General features: G+C 40.9%; 1 protein-coding gene across 2 annotated transcripts in view; it reads right to left on the bottom strand.

The window, feature by feature from the left end:
- MYOM1 (myomesin 1) overlaps positions 1 to 21,349 on the bottom strand; it is a 74,875-nt gene that overhangs the window by 8,910 nt on the left and 44,616 nt on the right. For both annotated transcript variants that reach the window (XM_082288089.1, XM_082288088.1), the window contains 16 exons: positions 19,019 to 19,215; positions 18,127 to 18,253; positions 17,255 to 17,439; positions 16,134 to 16,248; positions 11,581 to 11,737; positions 10,541 to 10,647; positions 10,373 to 10,417; positions 6,639 to 6,775; positions 5,698 to 5,842; positions 5,025 to 5,084; positions 4,707 to 4,774; positions 4,031 to 4,144; positions 3,380 to 3,467; positions 2,645 to 2,683; positions 2,446 to 2,551; positions 450 to 613 (listed from right to left, as the gene is read on the bottom strand). In XM_082288089.1, the coding sequence (XP_082144215.1) occupies positions 450 to 613; positions 2,446 to 2,551; positions 2,645 to 2,683; positions 3,380 to 3,467; positions 4,031 to 4,144; positions 4,707 to 4,774; positions 5,025 to 5,084; positions 5,698 to 5,842; positions 6,639 to 6,775; positions 10,373 to 10,417; positions 10,541 to 10,647; positions 11,581 to 11,737; positions 16,134 to 16,248; positions 17,255 to 17,439; positions 18,127 to 18,253; positions 19,019 to 19,215 (1,854 nt within the window). The remainder of the gene's footprint in view (positions 1 to 449; positions 614 to 2,445; positions 2,552 to 2,644; positions 2,684 to 3,379; positions 3,468 to 4,030; positions 4,145 to 4,706; positions 4,775 to 5,024; positions 5,085 to 5,697; positions 5,843 to 6,638; positions 6,776 to 10,372; positions 10,418 to 10,540; positions 10,648 to 11,580; positions 11,738 to 16,133; positions 16,249 to 17,254; positions 17,440 to 18,126; positions 18,254 to 19,018; positions 19,216 to 21,349) is intronic.

Raw genomic sequence — 21,349 nt, 5'->3', positions numbered from 1 at the left:
ACAAGGGGTTTTGTAAAATAGCTCAGAAACTGGGCTGGCATCTCAGTAGGCAGACAATAAGTGGGTATTTGGAATAGGAAAAAGCTGTTTGTATCTTACGACCTGAGAGCACATATTGGGGAAAACAAATGGCATGGATTGGGGAGAACAAATCAGAGAATCACAGAGTACACTGAGTTGGAAGGAACCCACAAGGATCATTGAGTCCAACTGCTGATCCCACACAGCATCATCCCCAAGAGTTACATTGTGTGCCTGAGAGTATTGTCCAAAAATGCTTCTTAACTCTATCAGGCTTGGTGGACGCAGTCCCTACAAAAAATGCCAGACTGGTGGGTGCACACACGCAATGGGCGACAGGTTTGTATCAAGATCCTGCTGTGGATGCTCCTACACTACCCCAGCATACTGCCCACATGGTGATGATGGTAGCAGAGGGAATGGCCTACCTTGTCCAGAAAGATCCACTGTCTTTTTGTGTGTTGTGTTGCCATCAAAGAGTTCCATTATGTATCTGCCTTTGTCCTGTGGAGTCGGCTCATTGATCTGCAACCAGATCTGCTCCCCGGTGACACCAGTCCTCATTCGGTCTGTGAACTTAATCTGGGTATCACTGAAAAGTACAAAACAATGTTACCTTTTCATTTTACTGGAGTATAAAAAGGATTTGCTCACTTTGAGTCACTGAGCACATCTGGAGTTACTAAATGATTTCCAAGATGCTATGGTATGCCACCATATTGTGAAACCTTTGAAGTCAAATCCTTGCAAGAGTTGTGAGCCAGCTGGCAGAATCGGTGGGACAGCCTTTCCCTGTTCAAGGTCCGGCTATCCTCAGAGCTTGCAGAAAAATTACACATCTCAGTCTACGACCTGAGCCGTGGAAAAGCTGTACAAGTCTTAAAGTCAGATCTCTGATGGGTAGCCCAGGCATCCACAATTGTTGCTCTTCTCTTTTTAGCATAGGTTTATTTCTGCTTGGGCAAAAGAAAACCATACAGGGCTGTAGATACAGATCTACAAAAAAACCCCACTTTTGATACAAATGGTATTTGCCCAGTTGGAATGATTTCTGATGCTCTGCTATGTTTGGAATTTAAAACCACTTTGACATAAGTATATCTCCTTCCATAAAAAATCCAAAAAACCAAACAAAAAAAAACCCCCCAAACCAAAAAAAAAACCCGGAAAAATCAATTTCTTAGCTTCCTAGCTAAGCAGTTAATTTCCCTGGATGAGGCAAAAGATATTTGTCAAAAACCTACTCATTTCCGTGTTATCTTTAAACTGATAACTTTGAATGCACTGGAGGGAAAAAACCTATTTTTTTTCCAGATTAATTTGACATGCTTCAAGATGAAACAGGTTTCTAAAAATGAAATGGAGAAAAGAGAGATAGAAAGGGGGAAAAAAAACCCCGGGATACTTCATGTTCTCTTGCACTTATTTGAAATACTTAGGACTTTTGATGATACCAGGTCAAAATGAGTGGCAAGAAACAAGAACACCTCAAGCTGCTTTCTTTTCTCTGACAGGGTGCTGCTTAACGTTACTGTCAATAATTACAGCAAGCCTGGTACAGCACGTCCTGGGTATTCTGTGCCTCATTTACATGAGTTTTATTGAAAGATCAGTAATTCAGATTCCATCATACGGACTAACTACTATCATGTCCACAGGAAGTGAAACAGCAGGGATAGAAATAATAGATTTGAGGTGATGTAAGTTGTTTACTTCTCTTGTTTACTTCTCTGGATTTTCCAGTGCAAGCTGTTTGTGCTGGCTGAGAACTCAAAGCTGTCTCGTGGATTTGGATGTGCAAGTCCAATTAATTTTATGGGGAGCTGGATATTCAAATTCTTTTTATAAATCTCAGTTCTTCTGTCTGTCTTGGTTAGGTTTGTAGTGCTTGCAGCAGGGGTTGTCTGGATTTTACTGCCCTGGGCACGCGCTGGAATTTGCTTTGCCTCCTAAAAATGAAGCCATGTATTAAGAGGGTATGCCTGCTTGCCCCAGTTCCACTGAATTGTGGCTTCTAGACAAGCAGACCTCCAGGGTAGGTATCTCTGAACCCATGGTGCTGGCCTCTTTTGAAGCTTGATGGTCTCTTGGGTTATATTTGCATCACTCCTTAAAACTGAGTCAGGAAAAGATGCAGCTCCCACTGGGGAGGTAGGAAGTGCTCTGAAGCAGTACAATCCTGCTAGCATCCTGTGGCATGGGACTGTCTTTCATGAGAGAAACTACAGGAGGGCCTGGATCCACCACACCTGACTCTTGTACTGGATTCATGTGAATGTAATTGACTGAAACAAACCCATATGAGATAAGGACTCATGAGAGAGGAAAGGAAACCTGGGGTTCACCTCTCTCACATAGCCGGGTTCTTTCTGAATCTATAAAAACAAAATTGCGCTGGGTTTTGCAAAGCTCTTGTATACTTACTTGTGCAACCAGCCTACTCTCAAATCTTCCACATAATAAGTAACATAGGAGTACAGTCTGATACCCTCAGCTGTGCTCTGGATTTTCAGGTCTGTTGCAGACAAAGCTGAAAGAAGAGCACATGGTTTTATGCAGCCATACAGCCATTCATTGAGTGCCACAATGGGTCATTCATTTGAAAAAAGAATTAAGTGCTTACCAATCCTTCTGCATACTTCATTCATCAGATCTGCAAAAGCTGTAGAAATAAAATCCAGAGACTAAGACTCTGTGTCTGCAGTTCAAGCACAGTCAATAGTAGGACAAGTACTGGCTCTGAAATATTCTCCCCAGAAGGTTTGAAAAACCAATCTCTGAAAAAGCTACCTTTTCAAGCATACTAGAAATCTGAGTAATGCAGAAATGTAGCCTGTTATTTCAGAGTTTCCAGACTTTAAGTGCAGCCTTGATGAATACTGCTGCAGCTGAACAAAACTATATTTTATTATTTTTTTTGTAAATGACTCTATTCAGCTGGAATGATAACCCGTCTATATACATTCTAATGGATATGAGTGAAATGTTAAGAATATAGTAATCACAATAAGTGGAAAGGCCCCTAAGTAATTGGCAAAACATAATAAAAATCTTCTTAAATGAGCCAGTTCTGTAATGTTTTTCTGTACTTGTAGCCTTATTGATGGCCCCCTGAGAAAATCTGTTACCATTTTTAGCATTAGTCACTCTATGCTCTCAAAATTATACAGAATCCAGATGCAATAAGCTGTATTCAAATGTTATTTGAACTGAATAATCTCAGTTTTTCTAATCATATGATCTTGTATGCATGAGGAACAAAGCCACAGGAAGGCAGTGTGTGCAGATGCCTGTATTACCCTGAACCAACTTCAGTCAGGCTATCTGCTGGTGTGGCTGACCGCAGCCAGACTCTGACCTGTGTCCTTGAGCTTTAGCTCACTGGAATCCTTTCCTCTGTCGTCCTTCAGTATGACTTCATAAGTGCCAGCATCTTTCTTAGAAAACTGCAATATTGTAACAATAAAACCAGTTTTCAGAACAGGTACTGTAGAAAAATCTAGATTTTACTTCTGATCCCAGCTGATATCCCGTCCCTGTCCCCAGGGAGGTACCCGGTGCCTGGGGCTGCCCTGGTGCCCCCCAGCTGCCCTGCTCCTGACTGGGGTGGTGGGATGGGCTTTGGCAGGAGGTCCTACCCCAAATTTGCTGCAAGCCTGGATATAGACCAGGCCCCTCTGGTGACTCTGCGACCCTGGTGACTCTGAAAGCCTGAGTGACAAGCATTTTCCAAATGCTATTCAGAATGGAAATGTGGTCTCAATCTGTTGCTAAACTGACATGCAAAGGAAGTGACAAGCTTATTATCTCTTCTATCATCATTTCCTGAAAATCTGAACAAGCAGCTACAGAGAGACATTTGCTTCAGCTAAAACACAGACGCCTTGTGAGCTTTTCCATTTTTAAAACCCACTTCCTTTTTCAATTGTTCTGCTGGAGTACCAGATTAGATCATATCATTAATCTGAACGCTAACTTCAGCTGAGGGCTAATGAAGACAGTCACTCACCTCTGAGATCAGCAGAGTACACACGCCATCCTTAAAGTCATGTTCTTCATCTACCATTATCTCCCTGTCATCTTTGTACCACACAATGTGTGTTTCCTTCTTAATATTAGCCACCTAAGATGGATGAAAACCACATTGCAATTATTCTCGTCATCTGAGCAGGGGAACTCGGTGTTGCATAGGTTAGCTTGTTCTTTGGGTTAGCTTGTTCAGGTCTCTCACAAAAGAACAGCAAGCTTTACAACCTGATGGCAGTGAGCAACTGCAGGCCTCCATTTTAAAATGAGGGAGGCAAGAGGGGAAAACAACAGGGATGCAAACAGAGAGAAAAGGTGGGCACGGAATGAGTTGATCCTGCCCAGGGAATTTCTATGTGCATAAACAGGCCAAAAATGAGTAAATCCCTGGATTTACAAAGACTGTAACTTTCAGGTGCCTTTCTCTGAGTGGGTGGCTGATAGACCTGAAGAAAGAAATTCAAGCTATTTTCCAACATATTTTGTTACACGCAATGAGCTGTTGCCTCAGCAGGATTAACCTTCAGAGGCTCTGTCACTGTCCAACATGCAGCTGGGAGTACAAAAGCAAAGGGTATGTTTTTAGTCCCTTCCCATCCTCACCATCAAGGTAGTGGTAGGTCAGTGTACTCTGAACATTATACTCAGTTGCCCCTTACCTTACATTTCAACATCACATTACACTCATCGGTAACTTCCCATCCCAGTTTATCCACGAAATGAGGACCTGTTTGAAATTACAGGTATGTTTTTAAAGGTCACATCAATGGTATTCGTGATGCAAAATGAAAGAGAGATGTGTTTTACTTGAAAAGAATACTGTTATATTTTAATGTGGTTTTATTTTTCCTATTTCTGCTTCAGAAGTAACCATGTAACACCAAAAAACCATGTATTTCAAATGAACATATATAAATATAAACAAACTCTTAACAGACTAACACATATGTGATTCTTATAAGTATTCATATTATCACCTTGTTTCCTGTGCCACTCTTTTCTCTGGAAATCTGCTTCATCCCGTAGCTTCTTGAATACTAGGAATTAAAACCAGTAAGAAATACAAGGTTAAACTTCATGTGCTGTTTGTACAGTGCTGAATGTAACTGTAACAGTTCAGTCTAACGCTGTCCCTTGGATGTCAGTGAGAATCTGGCCATAGGATCAGGTTTTCACTGAACATTCCAGAGTGTCAGAAGCTGATTATGGCTAACTCAGCTTTCCTAGCTGCTTGCAGTCACCAGAAGTTTAATGTGTCCTGTTTGATGATGTGCAATCTCCAATCATACAGCTCCTGGTAGGAAGGCAAATGAGAGGCAGCAGAGTCAGCAGCTGCTTGAGCTCTAACAGGTGCAGCTACTTGTTCCCAGATGAATGGGCGTTTTATATGGGAAATTTTCATTCCACCCATTGGAAAACCAAACTATGACATGCTGCAGTATTTTACATTTCTGTAACAATTCCCCTTCCTCCCATCACTTTAAAAATTTCAGTTCACACACATGCCCTGTCCTGTAGGAGGCAGGCAAAACTGTGAGATAAAAAACCTGGAACGTCTATTGGTGTTGAAAACAGTGAAAAGTGAAGATGACAACTGAGGTAACCTCGGTATAAATTTTCCAGCCCACTGCATAATACAGGTTAGCCTACCATCACCAATGAGGACAAGACTAGATTGATTGGTTGCTTTTCCATCCTGCAGCTGGAACGTGTAAGTGCCTTCATCCTTTTCCTCAAGTTTATCCATAATCATTTCAACAAGTCCAGTCTTCTGGTCCACCTTCATTTTATATTTCTTCAGGAGTGGGAAGTAAAGCAACAATTAATACATATCAGAGACAGAAAGAATTTTTGAAGTGTTATAATGGTCTCTTTAGGAGAAGTTATGTTTTCTTTATTTGGATTCCCACTTACTTAGGTTCCCATTTGTTCAGATCCCTATCTGTTCTAGATTCACTATCTCTAGCTCCAGCTCCAAATGTACAACCAAATAAATAAATCTGTTTATTTACTGATGCTGTACAAGCACATGATGTGCCTGTTGCACAGTGAGTACTATGTTCTTTTTCATTAGAAGGGTTTAGATTTGCATCTCTTCAGAGTAATGCTTTCTTTGAGGGTGATTATATTTTATAAGGTTGTGTCTAGAATGCTCCATCTCTGCCTTGCCTCTGATATCAGTGTTGCAACAAAATCATGCCATGTTACTCTTTGGGAGTAACAATTTCTGCAGCTGGAAACAACCACTTTTTTCTGTAATGTAATAAATTCCTTCAAACCAGAAAGAGAGGTAGGAGGAGCCTGCTCTATTGCAGTGATTCCTTGAAGACCACTGTTAATAGAACACATGGTATTCACAAAAGTGACAGGAAGACATATAACTTTCCTTTATAAAATGCATCCAGTAGAATTCATCTGAAGCTCAGAACTATGGATAAAATCTTTCTAATTATGCTTTCCATGACATATGTGATTTCTCATGAAAATGCACCTGAGTGGAGCATTAGTTGGAAGTATATTGAAGATAGACATGCTAATCCTCATTGATACTCATGAAAATGCAAACACATGTCAGCAGTGAAAAGCCTTACCTCTCCATTGAAAATCTCCTTATCATTAAATACAAAGTTGGCCTTTGCATTGCCAGACAGTTTTTCAGCTTGCAGCCAGAATCTCACTTCTCCTTTTTCTAAGATTTCCACTGCCAACTCCGAGACAAGTGGGACAGCTACGAAGAGGAAAGAAAAGAATGATGCATGTATTTTGCCTGTGCCCCAACAGCTATTGTCTTCTACAACCAGAAAGCCACTTAATCCTTCCATACTTGAATACTGTGTGCAAGGTAACTAGCTCATAACAGCTCTTCACATAGACAGAATACCTCTCCACCCATATATGCATAGGGTCAAGATTTCATCTTTTGATCCTTCAATCACAAGGTCTGGTCAAACTAAAAGTGTTCAAGATTTGAGTTATGCTCCATTACAAAAGAAGGCTATTTCAAATGCAAACTGCAAGTATCTGTGCAGCATTATGTGAGTCTGTATGGTGCAGACCCATGTTTAATGAGTTGTCTAATAATATTACTGTAAGACAGTGACCTGACTCAGAGGAGGAAAACCAAAACAAAACACAAAAATACTCCAAGCACAAAGCCAGATCAGAAAGTCAGCTGCTGAGCTGTAGGTTGGGAGATTTTTGTAAACACTCTGATCCTCTGCTGAGTGGAACCTCCATCTCCAGAATTCACCAAGTATCTCAACACATCCTCAATCTTCCCAGCACATTTTGTTTTCCTATAAATGACTGAAACCCCCACATATAAACCAATTCAATATGTCAACAGGGAAGAAAAAAAAAGTGAAACCCACGTACTATACCATAGATAATATTAGTCTCTCTTTTTTAGTTAGTTGGGTCCTGTTAGTAAGAATTCTCAGCTTGCTTTCGCTTTAACTTTTCTTTAGGGCACCATAATCAGCAACATTAAGCATGAGTAGTTAGAGTCTGATATTGGGGCATATTGCTCATTTTATTGACTTCCATCATGTTATCTTAGTGGATGTGCAGATTCTCAACAAAAATCATACTCTCAGGATTACATGTGCTGCTGTGTGTGAACTCTCCCCCAGGCTCTACTTTTTCAGTAGTCTAAAGTCTGCATTGCTAGGGTGTAGCATGGAACAGCTGAGGACAGTGCACAAACACATGCAAAACACATGATGATCTAGTCTGGTGATAGTGTAAAGACACACCTTCCAGGGCAGGCTGGTTTCTTAGCTCGGTGTATGCAGAGGCTCAGCTACAGCAGGAGAGGACTGGGACCAAAGCAGTGTCTGATTTCTCTCATCTTTCGATTTGCACCCTTCTAAATGACTGGGGTGCCTTCTGGACCACAGCTGCCCTCTCACCCCACTGCCAAACAGACTTAGGGGGTGAGGACCCCTCAGCTCTTCCTCTGCCATGCTCACTCCTTCTCCCTCCCATACCCCACATCCACATGTGTGCTTTTGGTGCCTGAGTGGCACAGGGTCTGTCTCTGGTAAAAATAAAGCTCCTGGGAGGTGAGGCAACAGTCACAGGGAAACAAAGAGAATTATGGGAAAGACACGTGCTTAGCCAGAGAGGGAAAATCCTGGAGCCTGGAGGGGCAGCACTGCCATGAGGGAGCGGGGCAAAGACAACCCCCTGGAAGTGTGTGCCAGCTGTGCAAATGGTCCATGTGAGCCTTCCTCACCCAGCACATCACTTTGTGTGTAAGAAGCAGAAGGAATCTCAGGGCTTGCATAATTTCTTAAAACAAAGCAACTGAAATGCTACAGGAAGCAAGTGGGAGTGTGAATAGACATCAGGCTGCACTGCTTTTGTCTCACTGTCAGCTCTACAGCAATTTTAAACCCCCACTTGGCTTGCCTGTTATTAACCAAGAATATCTTAGTCTAACATAGAAGAGAGCAAAGAATCTCAGCAGCTGTTAAATAAAGGGCTGGAAGGATGCAAAAGGATTCTTTTTTGGAGAAAAGTGTGATCACTTCTCAGCCCAAAGAAAGCGGACTAATCTGTGTTACACCCTGCCATGAGCCGAAGTCTTATTTTAAAATATTTCCATAAGCACTGACAGCTATTTTAGCCATTTTCCAGTGGTTTTACATCCTATTTGTTTAGTGTCACAATCTACTGGCAGTGCTTGACAGGCAGTCCTTGGGCAGTTGCTAAATTGAGGAGTTGGAAGAGTTTCTTTTTACCTCGCACCACCACACTGTTGTACCCATACGTAATTGTGCTCCGTAAGGCTGTTATTCAAGCAATCCATTTTTCCCATGGAGTTACTGGCTGTGTGTGTTCCTAAGCAGAAGTTCCATTAATTGCTGCTCACAAGTACAGACAGCTGAATCTCAACCCCTAGCTGTGATATATATTTTTCTTGAAGTGTACACAGGGCCTGGAGTGGCAAAAGCACATAAGACAGTTTCCTCCTTAAGGATACTTTCTGCTGTGATCTCCCTTTTCTGCCTGTGCCTTCTGGAAGCTCATGCACAAATGTGTGTGTGTGCCGTTACCTAATACAGTGCAAAAAAGATGCCACGATCTGTGTCCTCAGGAGCTTATTTTGTGATGTTGGTAGTGAACACTACGTGTGGAAGAGTCCTCAGAAGGCAAGGGTCAGGGCAATTAGGGTCATGCAACAGCAGTAAGGTTTCGTGATGACCAACTTTCAGTGTGAAAAAATAATTAGGAGAAGATAATTGGGAGGAGCAGAAGTAAGCAAGGGTTTGGGCTGTCATTAAGCTATCAAAAGGTGATACGGTGTGTTGAGAAGAGTAGAGCTGATGAGAAAAAGATGAAGAAGGAAATGAGAAAGAGAGATGATGTAGGCAAAAAGGCCATTTCTGTAGCCAAGTATTGGCTGAGAGGTGCGATGTGGGCTGAGTTGGAAGAGGTGCCAGCAGTGCATGCACTAAGCTGAAGATTTTAAAATGCAGGCAAGAGTTTTAGTGCCTGGAATGAAAAAGAAGAGAATGTAGTGGGAGAAGAGGAGACCAGGTTTAGGTCTCATCTTGTTGTGTATATTAAGATTCATTATGCAATGCAATATTATTTTTCCCCCATTTATTCAAGTAATATTCCAATAAAAATTACAAAATCATGCTACTGCCAGGGTATCATAAATGTCATAAATGTATCATAAGTATCATAAGCAAAAATACCATCCCAAGAGCAGAAAGCATGTTCAAATTTTGTCAAATGTTCCAGGAAAGAGGGAGAGAATGAATTTCAGCAGGAAAATTCTGTGTGTATAGATCATTACAGCTGAATTTACTACACTTGTCAACTTTGTTAACCTTAATTTAACTTATGTTAACTTCTGTTGGAGTAAAATTAGAGAATCTTTCGAATTCTGGTTTTCAGATCAGATTAGGCTGAGTAAGTATTAAAGCCTGTTCTGCAGAAGAAGCAAAGCCAATATGATACTTATTTTCCAGCTGTTATATAGACTTATTATATAGACCAGTAGCCTGCAATAGTTTGGGAAGAACATCAGTAATATATGAATGTACTGAAAGAGAGAGAGGAAAAAAAATCCATCTTAAATTTTTCAATCCAAACCCACTTTCACTTGGAATTACGATAGTGACCTCCCTACCTGATGGTGGCAGGAGCTTTGTGATCATAGAATCACAGAATGGTTTGGGTCGGAAGGGACCTTCAAAGGTCATCCAGTCCAACACCCCTGCTCTGAGCAGGGACATCTCCAACTAGATCAGGCTTGTGATACCCCACTGCATGCAAAGCTCTTCCCTAAAGACATTAGTGATTCACTTACTTGGGAATTGGCGTTCATGGCTCAGAGCAAGCAGGCGTTTCATTTCTGCAAAAGACATAAAAGAGGTAATATGAGGTGTGTGCATGCCTTTTGGATCTGAGAGACACAGCAGCAGGGAAAAACAGATGTGGAAGCAAACTAGACATGCTTAGTAGGCATTGTGTCTACCTTCCTCATCAATTGTGTAGCTTGATGAAACTCCATCAGTGTCTGTAACAATACAAGAGTAAATTCCCAAATCATCTTCTCCAAGATCCTTAAAGGACAGTTTTGACCTATATGGGAAAAAAAGCACATTTTGGTGAAAAGGTGAAATCCATCTGAACCAAACCTCTCCTTTCTGTCTATAATAGCAGATATAAATAGCCTTGTGTTAACTTTTGCTCTGACTGGACAGACAAAGGTACAGCCCTGACGACTATAAACCGGGGTGCGTCCTACCATGTGTGGTACAAATGGTGATGGCACCAAATTAAAAAGGCATGTTTTCAAGTCTTTGATGACCCTGGAAGGATACTCTAAGTACAGGCCGACTCAGTTTCCATATGGCAGCACCATGACTGTGGTGGGCCACTGCTTCTTTTGATATGGCTTCTATCACTAGGAGAGCACATAGGCCCTTCATGGGCTGAACCTGTGCAATCACCTTGTCCCCCTCTGGGAAAAGCCTGAAGAAACAGAGTAGGCTTGGAGACCGTTATATAAGTTACTAAATCAGGCCATGGTGATGCTATCCTAAGAAAGCCTTGCTTACTGCAGCAGTTCCAAAGATTACAGCGGCGTTACAGGGCAATAGCATTTTGCAAGCAGCCGTATAATTTTATTATTTGAAGATTTAAAATAATGGGAATAGGAATAGGAATAATAATAATGCTGCTACTACTACTACTACTACTACTACTACTAATAATAATAATAATAATAATAATCTGCCTTGACTGACAGGTTATAAGCTGACAGGGCACAGATTTTCTCTCCCCATGCCTAAACATCACAAAATTGCCTACAGAGGAGGTCTGACTCATTCTGTGCAAGCTACAGTTTCCAAATGGTCTGTGTATGGATTTACTGGAGAACAGCATTCTCAGGAAGTAGCCTTCAAGTAACTGAGGCAGGTTTAACTCTTCCTGAGGTCATACATGAAAAGGATCTCTGTGACAGCCTAGATCTCCCAAACACAAGGCTATTGCAATCCCCAAGGGTCTTACTTTCCGCCTTTGGTATTGATATTCAGTCGAGAGTCATCCTCAATTGGTTCATAATTCTTGGACCAAATGAACTTAGAGTCTGGAGACATCTGATCACATTCAAAGTTCAAGGAAATTACTCCATTGTCATCTACATCAACCACCACTTCCTTGGTTCCTTAAAGAGCAGAACAAGGCAATTCCAGTTTCTCAGGGAAGTAAGCATACAAATTTCTATAGAGATCATTCAGAGAGTGGATTAAGCAGATCCTTGCCATTTTCTCAGCTGGAACATAAATTGCTGCACTCATTGATATCCCGGGTCTTTGATTCACAAGAACAGTTCTTTTTCTAATCCACAGGTCAAAAAGCATCATAAATCAACTGATTTATCTAAGATGAATCTAAGCATCTAAGCATACATGAGAGTTACAATATTTGCTATGAAAAAGCCTGAAGGGGTGGAAAAAAGCAAGCCTCTAAACCCACTAAATGTTTGAAATATTAAATAGCAATATTTTCCATGGTAAGGAGTAGTTAGAGCTTTCATTATGCAGCATGCATTTCCTATTCTCTAATAAGGTAAGAGCTATACAGAGAATAATGTGCAAATGTGAGCATTTGAAGAGGTGAAGAAGAGGAAGCAGTCAAGTTGTCCAGCAGTGCACACTTGTGACTGAGGCACATTTTTGGTGACACTGGCTTCACTCAGGGAGGTTGGTTTAATTGCTGTGCTTGGCATCCAGCCCTGCTGCTGTCTGGACCATTAATCCTCGGCCCACAAAGGGAGTGAATATTTGCAATTAGCTGCTTAAGTCACCCACCCAGTCTTGCCAGTACCCTCAGTCCTTGAGCTGGATAGGGTGACCTAGTTCGTCCTGTAAAAGGCCTTGGGGGTGAATCCCAGGTCAGCAATCTGAAGGCACCTCTGTTCTGCTCCCTCACACCCCAGTGGAGCTAAGGGAATTTCATCAGGGATTTGGGCAACTCAGTGAGCTTGTCATCTGTGGCATTAATGTTCATTTCAACAACTTGTCTGAGAATGTCAGGGAGAGCATGTGCACTGAGAGGTGCTGGAGAACGTCCAGCCTTCTTTTCTGAACAGCTCTGAGCTGGATCTTGCATCTGAATAGGGCACTCATGTCCTATTACTTGGGCTAAGACGATTCTGGGCTGCCCAGAATACTAATGACACACTTTCTCCACAAACTATTGTTCTTTAAAGACAAGAACCTTATTCCTGACACTGAGATTAAATGCTTTATTTTCAGCATAACTCTTAGTGACCCTCAAGCATAGAAGGAGATTTCTGTGTTTCATCGTCCTAATACTAAACACATCTTTTCCAGCACTGCAGGCAGCTCCTGTCATGACAATCTGTGTACACACAGCTTTCTTAGTCTTCACACATTGCCATAAGCATTTAAAGAAAGATGAGATTAATATTCCCATTTTGGTACTGTTATGTACCAGCCCTTGCAGCAGTGAAGCACATTAAGTACCAATACGTGATAAATGAAGTCTGAGGCCCACAAATATTTTACTAAGCAGCAGTATATTTGCAATTTTTTGTTATAATTTAATTTATTGTATGCAAAATTCATCACTTGCAATTTCATTAGTGTTTAGTTTCCTGTGGGTCATTAGCCCATGAATCTTTTGATAGCACTTTATGTGACGTGGAAAGAATTACAGCCATAAGGTTAATTTGAACAATATAATCTTTTACATTTGTTTTAAAGCATTCTTATTATGGTAACAATGCGTAGCATTTATTTCCAGAAGTGATGATGGAATTTACCAGTAATATTTATATGAGTAAAAAAAAAAAAATTGTCTAAATTACTGACTGCAATTGAAGACCTCACTCCACCTATCCTCCAAAATGGAGCCAAAGAAGCTGCCATAGTACTAGCAGTCTTAATTTCCCTCCTCTAGATAGCTTGGTGGTTTCAACATGTCATCCAGAGCTTCTCTTAGAGTCACAGTAAGAAATAAAATACTTAGATGTCATATCACACCTCCATTTATCTGAGCATTTTATTGCATTGAAAGTAAAGAAATAACAGAACATAAAGCAGACATTTTCCATAAACTAGAGATAATGGCCTCATTTTGAATACAGACAGTCAGAAAAGTTGAATGGGACAGAGTTTCATAAATTTCTGAGGTTCAAGCCTTTCTCAAGTGGCTGATGCAGGCTCATAATCTAGTTTTGCTTTGTATCAAGATAAACAAGGACTAAGGGCAGCAATGTGGAAGAGTTGCAGTCTGCTCTTGGGTTTCTCTTGTTTCCTGTGGGATCCACATATGCCAAAGTGCTTTTGTCAAAAGCCAAAGTTACAGCTCAAAAGTAGCATGGATTGGTATTTGTTTACGTGATTGGGTTTTGAATTTAATTTTAGAAGATAACTGTACAAATTAAACATGGTTTTCAAAGAAAAGAAGGTGGATGCAAAGTATTGAATCATTATATTTACACATTTCTTTGCATAAAGACAACTGGCACCCTTTGTATGAAATCATGTATTTTCATTCAGGATATTATTTGCTTACATACTTTGATTAGAAATCTCGGTCTTCTTGTGATTTTACACATTCACCAAAAGTAGCACTCCAGCAGGAACTGTATAGAGAGACCTGACAATATTTTGTCTCCATCCAAGATGGTAATAAAGGCATGATTCATTGGGCAGCACCAAAAGATTTGTGGTAATTTTTAAAAAATAGTGTGATTGTTCTTGACATTTTTGTGGTTTGAGTGAGAAAAGTGGAAGCCTGCTCAAGAGGCTGTTTTATGAAACAATTGTTTTTAAGAAGTCCTTGTCTTTTCTTAATACCTTTAAGAAGCTTAGTTTGGTGGATTCTGTATCAGCAGATCTTAGCTCAAAATATGGGCCAAGTAGATTTGTACACATAAGCAATTTTCAGTTCCCTGAGTTTTGACTGGGCTAAATCCTCACTTTCTGGTGATCCTTCATACCTATGAACCCTCCTTCTCTAATGGTGAGGTCTATAAAGCAAATGTTCTGCTCAAGTTCACCTCATTTGAGTGAACACTGAAAATAGTATCCAGTTTTTTTTGGTCATGTCATCTTCAAAAGGGTTTATGTTTCTATTTTTTTTCAATTGTAGTAACATGGCCAATCCTTTATTTAGGACACTTGAAGAGTGTTATCATCACAACGTTTTATCAGAAGTATGACACGCAGCTATTAACCCACAATGAAAACAGATTAGTATAGCCAAAAGTTTGGTATTAATAGTGGCTTAATTCTCTTTGTAGAAGTGGTTGCTGTATATAAGCTCGTTGCAAGAATAAATTTTTAAGTTTTGCCTTTTTCCAGTTGCAGGTGATAGAAATAGCTGTGGTGCTTCAGCAGCTTATAGATCTGAAGTTAGAATTCCTATCTTTTTCAAAGATCCTGTTTCAAACCCTTTTCCCTTTTTCCCACCTTAGCCTCACTAGTAGTCACCCCAGTCTCCCTACTCTGAGTTTTCCAGTTCTTTTACACCCCCAGCTTCAGACCTCTTCTTTCAGGCTTTTGTGAATTACAGCCTCTCTAAGGTCTAACTAAGTACTAGTTAGAATTTTTACTGCCCTGGTCATAAGGATTGGACATCTATGAGAGCTGAGCAAGAGGAAGTAAAAATGAACCTGGGGGTCAGAAACAGGGAAATGAAGTCTGCCAGTGTAGGAAGGGAACTTGTCAGAGGACAAGAGGGTGTGTGGTGGATCCAGTTTGAGTTGTACCCCTGTACCTTCTTACATCATACTAACCTTATACCAGATTTGTTTAAAATACCTTCTTTTGTTTTTGTGCCTTGTAGGACACTGCACTTCTAAAATAGTCTATAGATGAGTAAGCCACAAGCCCATGCTTGTGTTTTCTGTTAGGGGCTGACAAAAAGGTGTTGCCTCTGACCAGTCACCTATTTTACTTGTATAGCTAAATAAACCCCTAAAGTTCCTAAAGTTCCAGGTATGGAATACGCTGCCTCTGTTCTGTGTTCCTGTGTTTCTTGCTGATCTTACAGACACACTGGAGCCAGCCTTCAAGGATGACTCCAACAAAGAGTTGCACTTGAATTCCTACCGACAGTGGTCTCCAAAATTACTTCAGTATGCTTTTAAAGTATTTCTTTTAAAAAGAGAAAAAAAGTAGTTTCTTTTACCCTTTCTTGAGGCACATTAGATAAGAAAAGGAAAACAATAAAGCATAAACAACTGGCTTAATACAGGAGGAGCAAAATTTACATCTGTAATATTATTTGGTGGAGCTGATCTTACTCAGTGCTCTACCTATGCATCTACCTGTAGAGACATGCAAATCTTACAACTTTATTGTATCTTTATATTCTCAAATCTGTAGTTACGATAAGAAAATCTGTTCTGACCTTAAAATATACCAGACAAGGAACTTAAGATATGGCCCTCAACTCATATCTTGCTTCATAAACAAGCTTGACTTGAGAGGGATCTGATTCTTGGCATGTAGCCTGCAGGTAAACACATTGCACAAACAGGAACCTGTGTAAACATGACGACAAAAAAGGAAGTATTTCTAACAAACCTGGTCGTGTTTCAGCTACAACAGCATCTGTGACATCTGATGGTTTCCCAACACCAGCCTGGTTTGTTGCCCGCACACGAAACACGTAGCTCACACCTTGTGTTAGGCCACCAATCTGGAGGAACCAAATACGCATAGATGATGTGGTGCAAAACACTGATTTTTATTTCACACTTATACCATACCAGTCTGGGTATTTGACAATTCTATTTCCTTCCTTGTTTTGTTTTGTTTCTCTCCGAGTTCTCTTTTTTTTTTAAATTCAATTCCAGAGTGACATGACTCATCTGTCACTGGCTCCTTCCTTGTGTGCATAGTTAATGTTCAGGCAGTGTCATTGCTGTCATTGATTTCTTTGCAAAAGGAGTAATGTTTTTGAAACAGGATGTTTTTAACTCATGTACATTGACCTCTGAAACACCATAGTCTTTTACTGCAGCTAAATGCTGGCTTTGAAAAATAAATTATCAGGGTAATAAATGCCAGCCACACCTATTTAGAAACAAGAGGGAATTAATAGTACATATTTAATTGCAGTGACTTGAGGAATTATACTGACATTATAACACTTGTTGATACTCCTTTAAAACATATATGAAAGGATCACACTTTAAAGTGAGTTGTCTTTCAAATATTCTGAAAAGCATAAAAATAGCAAACCTACTTCAGAAGTAGCTCCAGAACTGAGATACTGCCGATCACTTATTTAGAAGTTATTCCACAAAATTATGTATCATAACAGTGCAAGAAGCTTGGGTTTAACTTGCTGTGAAATGTGAGGAGAGGCTACTGAGTATTAGAAAAATCACTTGCCACATTATCATATCTGGGTTTGTGCCGTCTGTTTTCCTACAGTGTTACCCTTTAAGCCAAAAAATGCTAGGGATGCTTGCTGTTACAAGAATGGTATTTGGGTTTAGCAGTGCTTTCTTTCATTTTTAGGCTTGCCAGTTTGTCTTCTGAGTTACTGTCTTGTCCGACTATACAGGTATCCTTGGCACAGCATGGCCTACTGAGTATTCCATTAAGTGGAGCTATGATCAGCACAGGATGATGCTATCAAAGACTGACTTCCCCAAGGTTATGCTGCTATGCCAGTAGTTGAATCTTCAGCTATTTACCTTCAAGAATTTCTTTTGAAGTGGCTTCTCATTGACACTTCTCCAGTGTTCCTCCTTTGCTTCAGTTTCCTTCATATCAACATAATAACCAACTATGGGACTACGACCAGAATAAACTGGTTCCTTCCATAGTAAAACCAGAGAGTCCTTCCTAACTTCTGTGCATTTGACATCATGGGGTGGCCCTGAAAGGTAAAAGTTGGACTTGTGGCATCAAAATAAATCCCAAAGGGGCCCATGCATAAGACTCCAGAACCAAAACCAGACAGAACCCAGAACTGTACAGAGAGCTTACATAACATTTAGCTCCTCTGTGTCATATCTAGACCCAATGTAAACACAACCCATGCCAATTAAAAATACTAACCCAAAATACAATCTAATTCATTGGAATTAGTATCTTGATTAAATATTCATGAGCTTACAAAATGGACAAATAATCCCCAAACTCGGGGAAATAAGTTAATTAGTAAGCTAATGTGCTGCTTCAAGGACTGCTCTAAAGTCCACTAAAGTCAGTGGAGGTTGTTTTCATTCATTTCAATGAATGTTAAAAGGTCAGGGATCCGGCCTTGTAGTGATACATTTAGACAAGGGTTACAATTCTTCTCTGCCTTGTACCTTGGACAGGTATTTATGTTTAGTATTTAAACTAGAAAGCAAAGTGCCAGACACAGTAGAGGAGCCAAGCAGGAAAGATAAAAAAACCCAAACAGGCTGCTTGTTTGGATCACTGTAATGGTACTAAATCAAAGTACTGAAGTTTCAAGCCTGGGCATGAATTTCAGTGCCCGGCTGACTCCCCTGAAAAATGCCCATATTAGATATCAGTCCCAGAGCATGCCTGGGCTGTGTCCCACTCAGGATCCTACCAGGCACAGCAATGGTCCACTCTTCACATTTGAAGGGCTTGCTGGGTTTGGAGGGTGTCCCAACCCCTGCCAGGTTAGCAGCAGCCACCTGGAACTGGTACACCATGTTTTCCTTCAGGTTTTGGATCTGCAGGATCAATAGGATGGTACTTATTAACTTTGGATTAGGACTTCAGAACAAAGTCACAGTGACAATTATTGAAAGCATGAGCTTGCTTTTAAGTGTGCCTGAAGATGGAAGCATTATTGACATCTTAACATGATAATTATCTTGGCTTTTCCTCTGATCAGTGATGCAGCACATGAGTGATCTTAGCACATTCAAACTGGAAACCCCCTTTCCTATTGATAGACACTTTGGTAGTCAGGGAGAAAGAGGATATTGCTCAACAATCATCTTAATCTGTCCCGTGGTATGGAGCAAGTTCACTTAAGGCAAGAGTTGTCCTCATGGTGGGGTGAAACTCAGGCCTGGCATTGCTTTTCATTTCTAAAGCAGCTCAACGAGGTTGTAGCTAGCACTTCTCTAAATTGGGTCAAGAACTGATCACAAAAAGTAGCTGGCACAGAGCTGGTTTCAGCACCAGCAAGCACTGGGATATGTCCACCAAACCGGTAGGAATCCCATTCATTGTGAGGGCCTGACTTACAAAATATCAGACTATGTCAGTGAATTTACAGATGACAGTTGGTGCCAGACCAACAAATAAGTGTACAAACAATTTTGCAGAGAAGTTTAATAGAGCTAAATAAATTTACCATCATGGATTTAAAACCCTCTGAACAGCTATCTGTACACTGAATCATAATTCATCCCAACCTATCTTTGAGATTTGATTTGATTTGAAAATCATGTCTGCTCCCCCAGCAAGAACTGGACTTAATCTCTTACCCTGTATGCCCTCTCAGTAACAGCCTTAATGTTGGCCTCCTTCCATTTCCCAGGAACTCCATCAACCACTTCCCGGTAGTTCACGTAGTAGCCGGTAATTTCAGCTCCACCAATGACTTCAGGTTGTTTCCATCCCAGTACCATCGAGTCACGAACACTCTCGAGTACCACGATGTCATAAGGTGGAGATGGAGCAGCTGTTTCAACATGAATAACACATAAGTAGGAAGTAATATTTCATGCTGCCTTCCACTTACCGTATTCAGGTGGCTCCTACCCTGTGTTTCCTCATAAGGACAATATTTATGTGCTCAAGGGACGTTTCTGGAGCTGGAATAAGAAATGCAGGATAAAAGCTTCCACAAACCAAATGCAGAAGCCCAAACTGCATACGAATTAGTTTTCAGGATCCCTTGTTTTTGAAAAGCAAGCTGATACATAGCAAAAGAATGTGTTGCAATTGCAGCTCTGATGCAAGTGATCAGGACTCACTTTACTCTGTGAAAAATGAGGAGCTAAAACTAACATTGCAGGAAAAGCAAAAAAATTGGAGATGCAATGATTTGTTTTCTTTTGCAGAAACCAAACCCCTTCTTACACATACAATATTCATTGTAGTTCCCTTTTTTTAAAAAAAATAGTCTCACATTATTTCCTCCCAAGAATTGCCTTTATTTGTTTCTTTTTTTCTTTTAAATTTATGCACTGTGCAAATTTTATCATTGCACCCATCATATGATCTTACCTTAATGGAAGGCAGAGTGATCATAGGCACTGCAGACTGACCAGAAATGGAACATGTCTGTTACTGGAACTTACATTAAAAAATATGTGGCATAATCCTCCTTCTTCAATTTTTTTTTTTTTTCTTTTTAACAATACGGAAATCATTAACTTCATCCCTATGCACTTTCTTATATTTCTTCAGTATCTAGTAGGAAAATGCTTGCCCACGCCCAATATGGAACATCCCAGTGAAAAGCCCTACTTGTGCCCTGGAAGTCATACTTTGGATGGAAATCCCACGTCATAGATGTTCCCTTTTGTGCGTAATGTTTTATATTGGTGTCAACTAGACCGAGGTCCCTCTACTTTGTTTTCTGTTCAGCATTTTCTGTCTCACTTCAGAAGCCTAGGGAGGAGTTTAGTTCCCTGGCCAGGTACCAGGACTTAAATGAAATTCAAGCCCCACGAATCTTGGGCACAATGGGTGTCTAGGCTCTGAAAACTTAAAACTTGATTTTGTGCATGTGCCTATACCACGATAGGTTTTTCTCCTTACGTATCACTACTAGTCAGAGAGAGAACACAACATTCATTAGCACAGTGTGTCAGAGGATAAGATGCAGCTTAAGCTAAAATCCACAAAGAATCTTCCTATATCCTAACAGAACACAGATTTTCATGCTTACCATCATTATCAGATTTTGCTTCCTTCCCACGAAATGATGCCTTAGGTTTTAACTTTTATATTTTTCAAATTCTGTACTGCTTAGTGTGCAACTCTGGAAGTTTCTTGTAGCCTGTTAATTTCTGCTCTTGTGCTAGGTAGACATAACAAAGCTTCTCTGGGTCTGCTCTTCAAGGACACTTAGGCTGTCCTAAGCCCAAAAGTATAAACCAAAGAGCCGCTAAGGGGGGGTAATCTGAGGGGAAAACTGAAGGTTTAATTGGAAAATTAACCCTGCTATGCAAATGAACCCAACCTATAAAAGTGTGAAGAACTCGTGATCTGTTGTCCATCTTGGGGTCCATCTTGGCTATAGCCTCTGGCCCCAGGGGGTACCTTTGAAGGCCTTTCAAATAAATACCTACTTTTATTCCCTTACTCCTGTCTAGTCTCCGTTTCTAGGAGGCCACTTAAGGCATCAATTCTTTGGCACCCCAGATGGGACTCAAACCCACAAATCCTGGTTTAGGAAGACAATGCCTTATCCATTATCCCTGGTGAGACCAGAGTGGAGGGGGGAGAGGGAGAGCCAGGCAGCTTCTGGGCAGAAGCCACTGAAGACAGAAAAGCCTTCCAGAGCTGCCACTGCAAGTTTTCATCCTCTTTTAGATGCGGCCCTGCCAGAGCCTGAGTTGCGGCCGGGAAGTCTCCTGGGTCTGCGGGAGGCGGCGGGGGCGGCCAGTCCTCCTCCCCCTTCTCCTTTTTCATGGGCTGGAACCCATCTAAAGCTGCCTCTCCTCCCCCGCCACACCAGGGACCCACATCGGCTGAGAAGGAGAGGGGAGTGGGGAGGAGAAGGAGGAAGGGGAGGAGGGCCCAATCTCACAGCGGGAGCTATTAAATCCATCTCCACATCTTCCCATTTTGTCGGGCTCCCCATA

This window comes from Coloeus monedula (assembly GCF_965178545.1).
Source record: "Coloeus monedula genome assembly, chromosome: 1".
In the NCBI taxonomy this organism is placed as follows: Eukaryota; Metazoa; Chordata; class Aves; order Passeriformes; family Corvidae; genus Coloeus; species Coloeus monedula.
The sequence above is the reverse complement of the archived record's forward strand: the minus strand, read 5'-3'. Positions and strand labels throughout refer to the sequence as shown.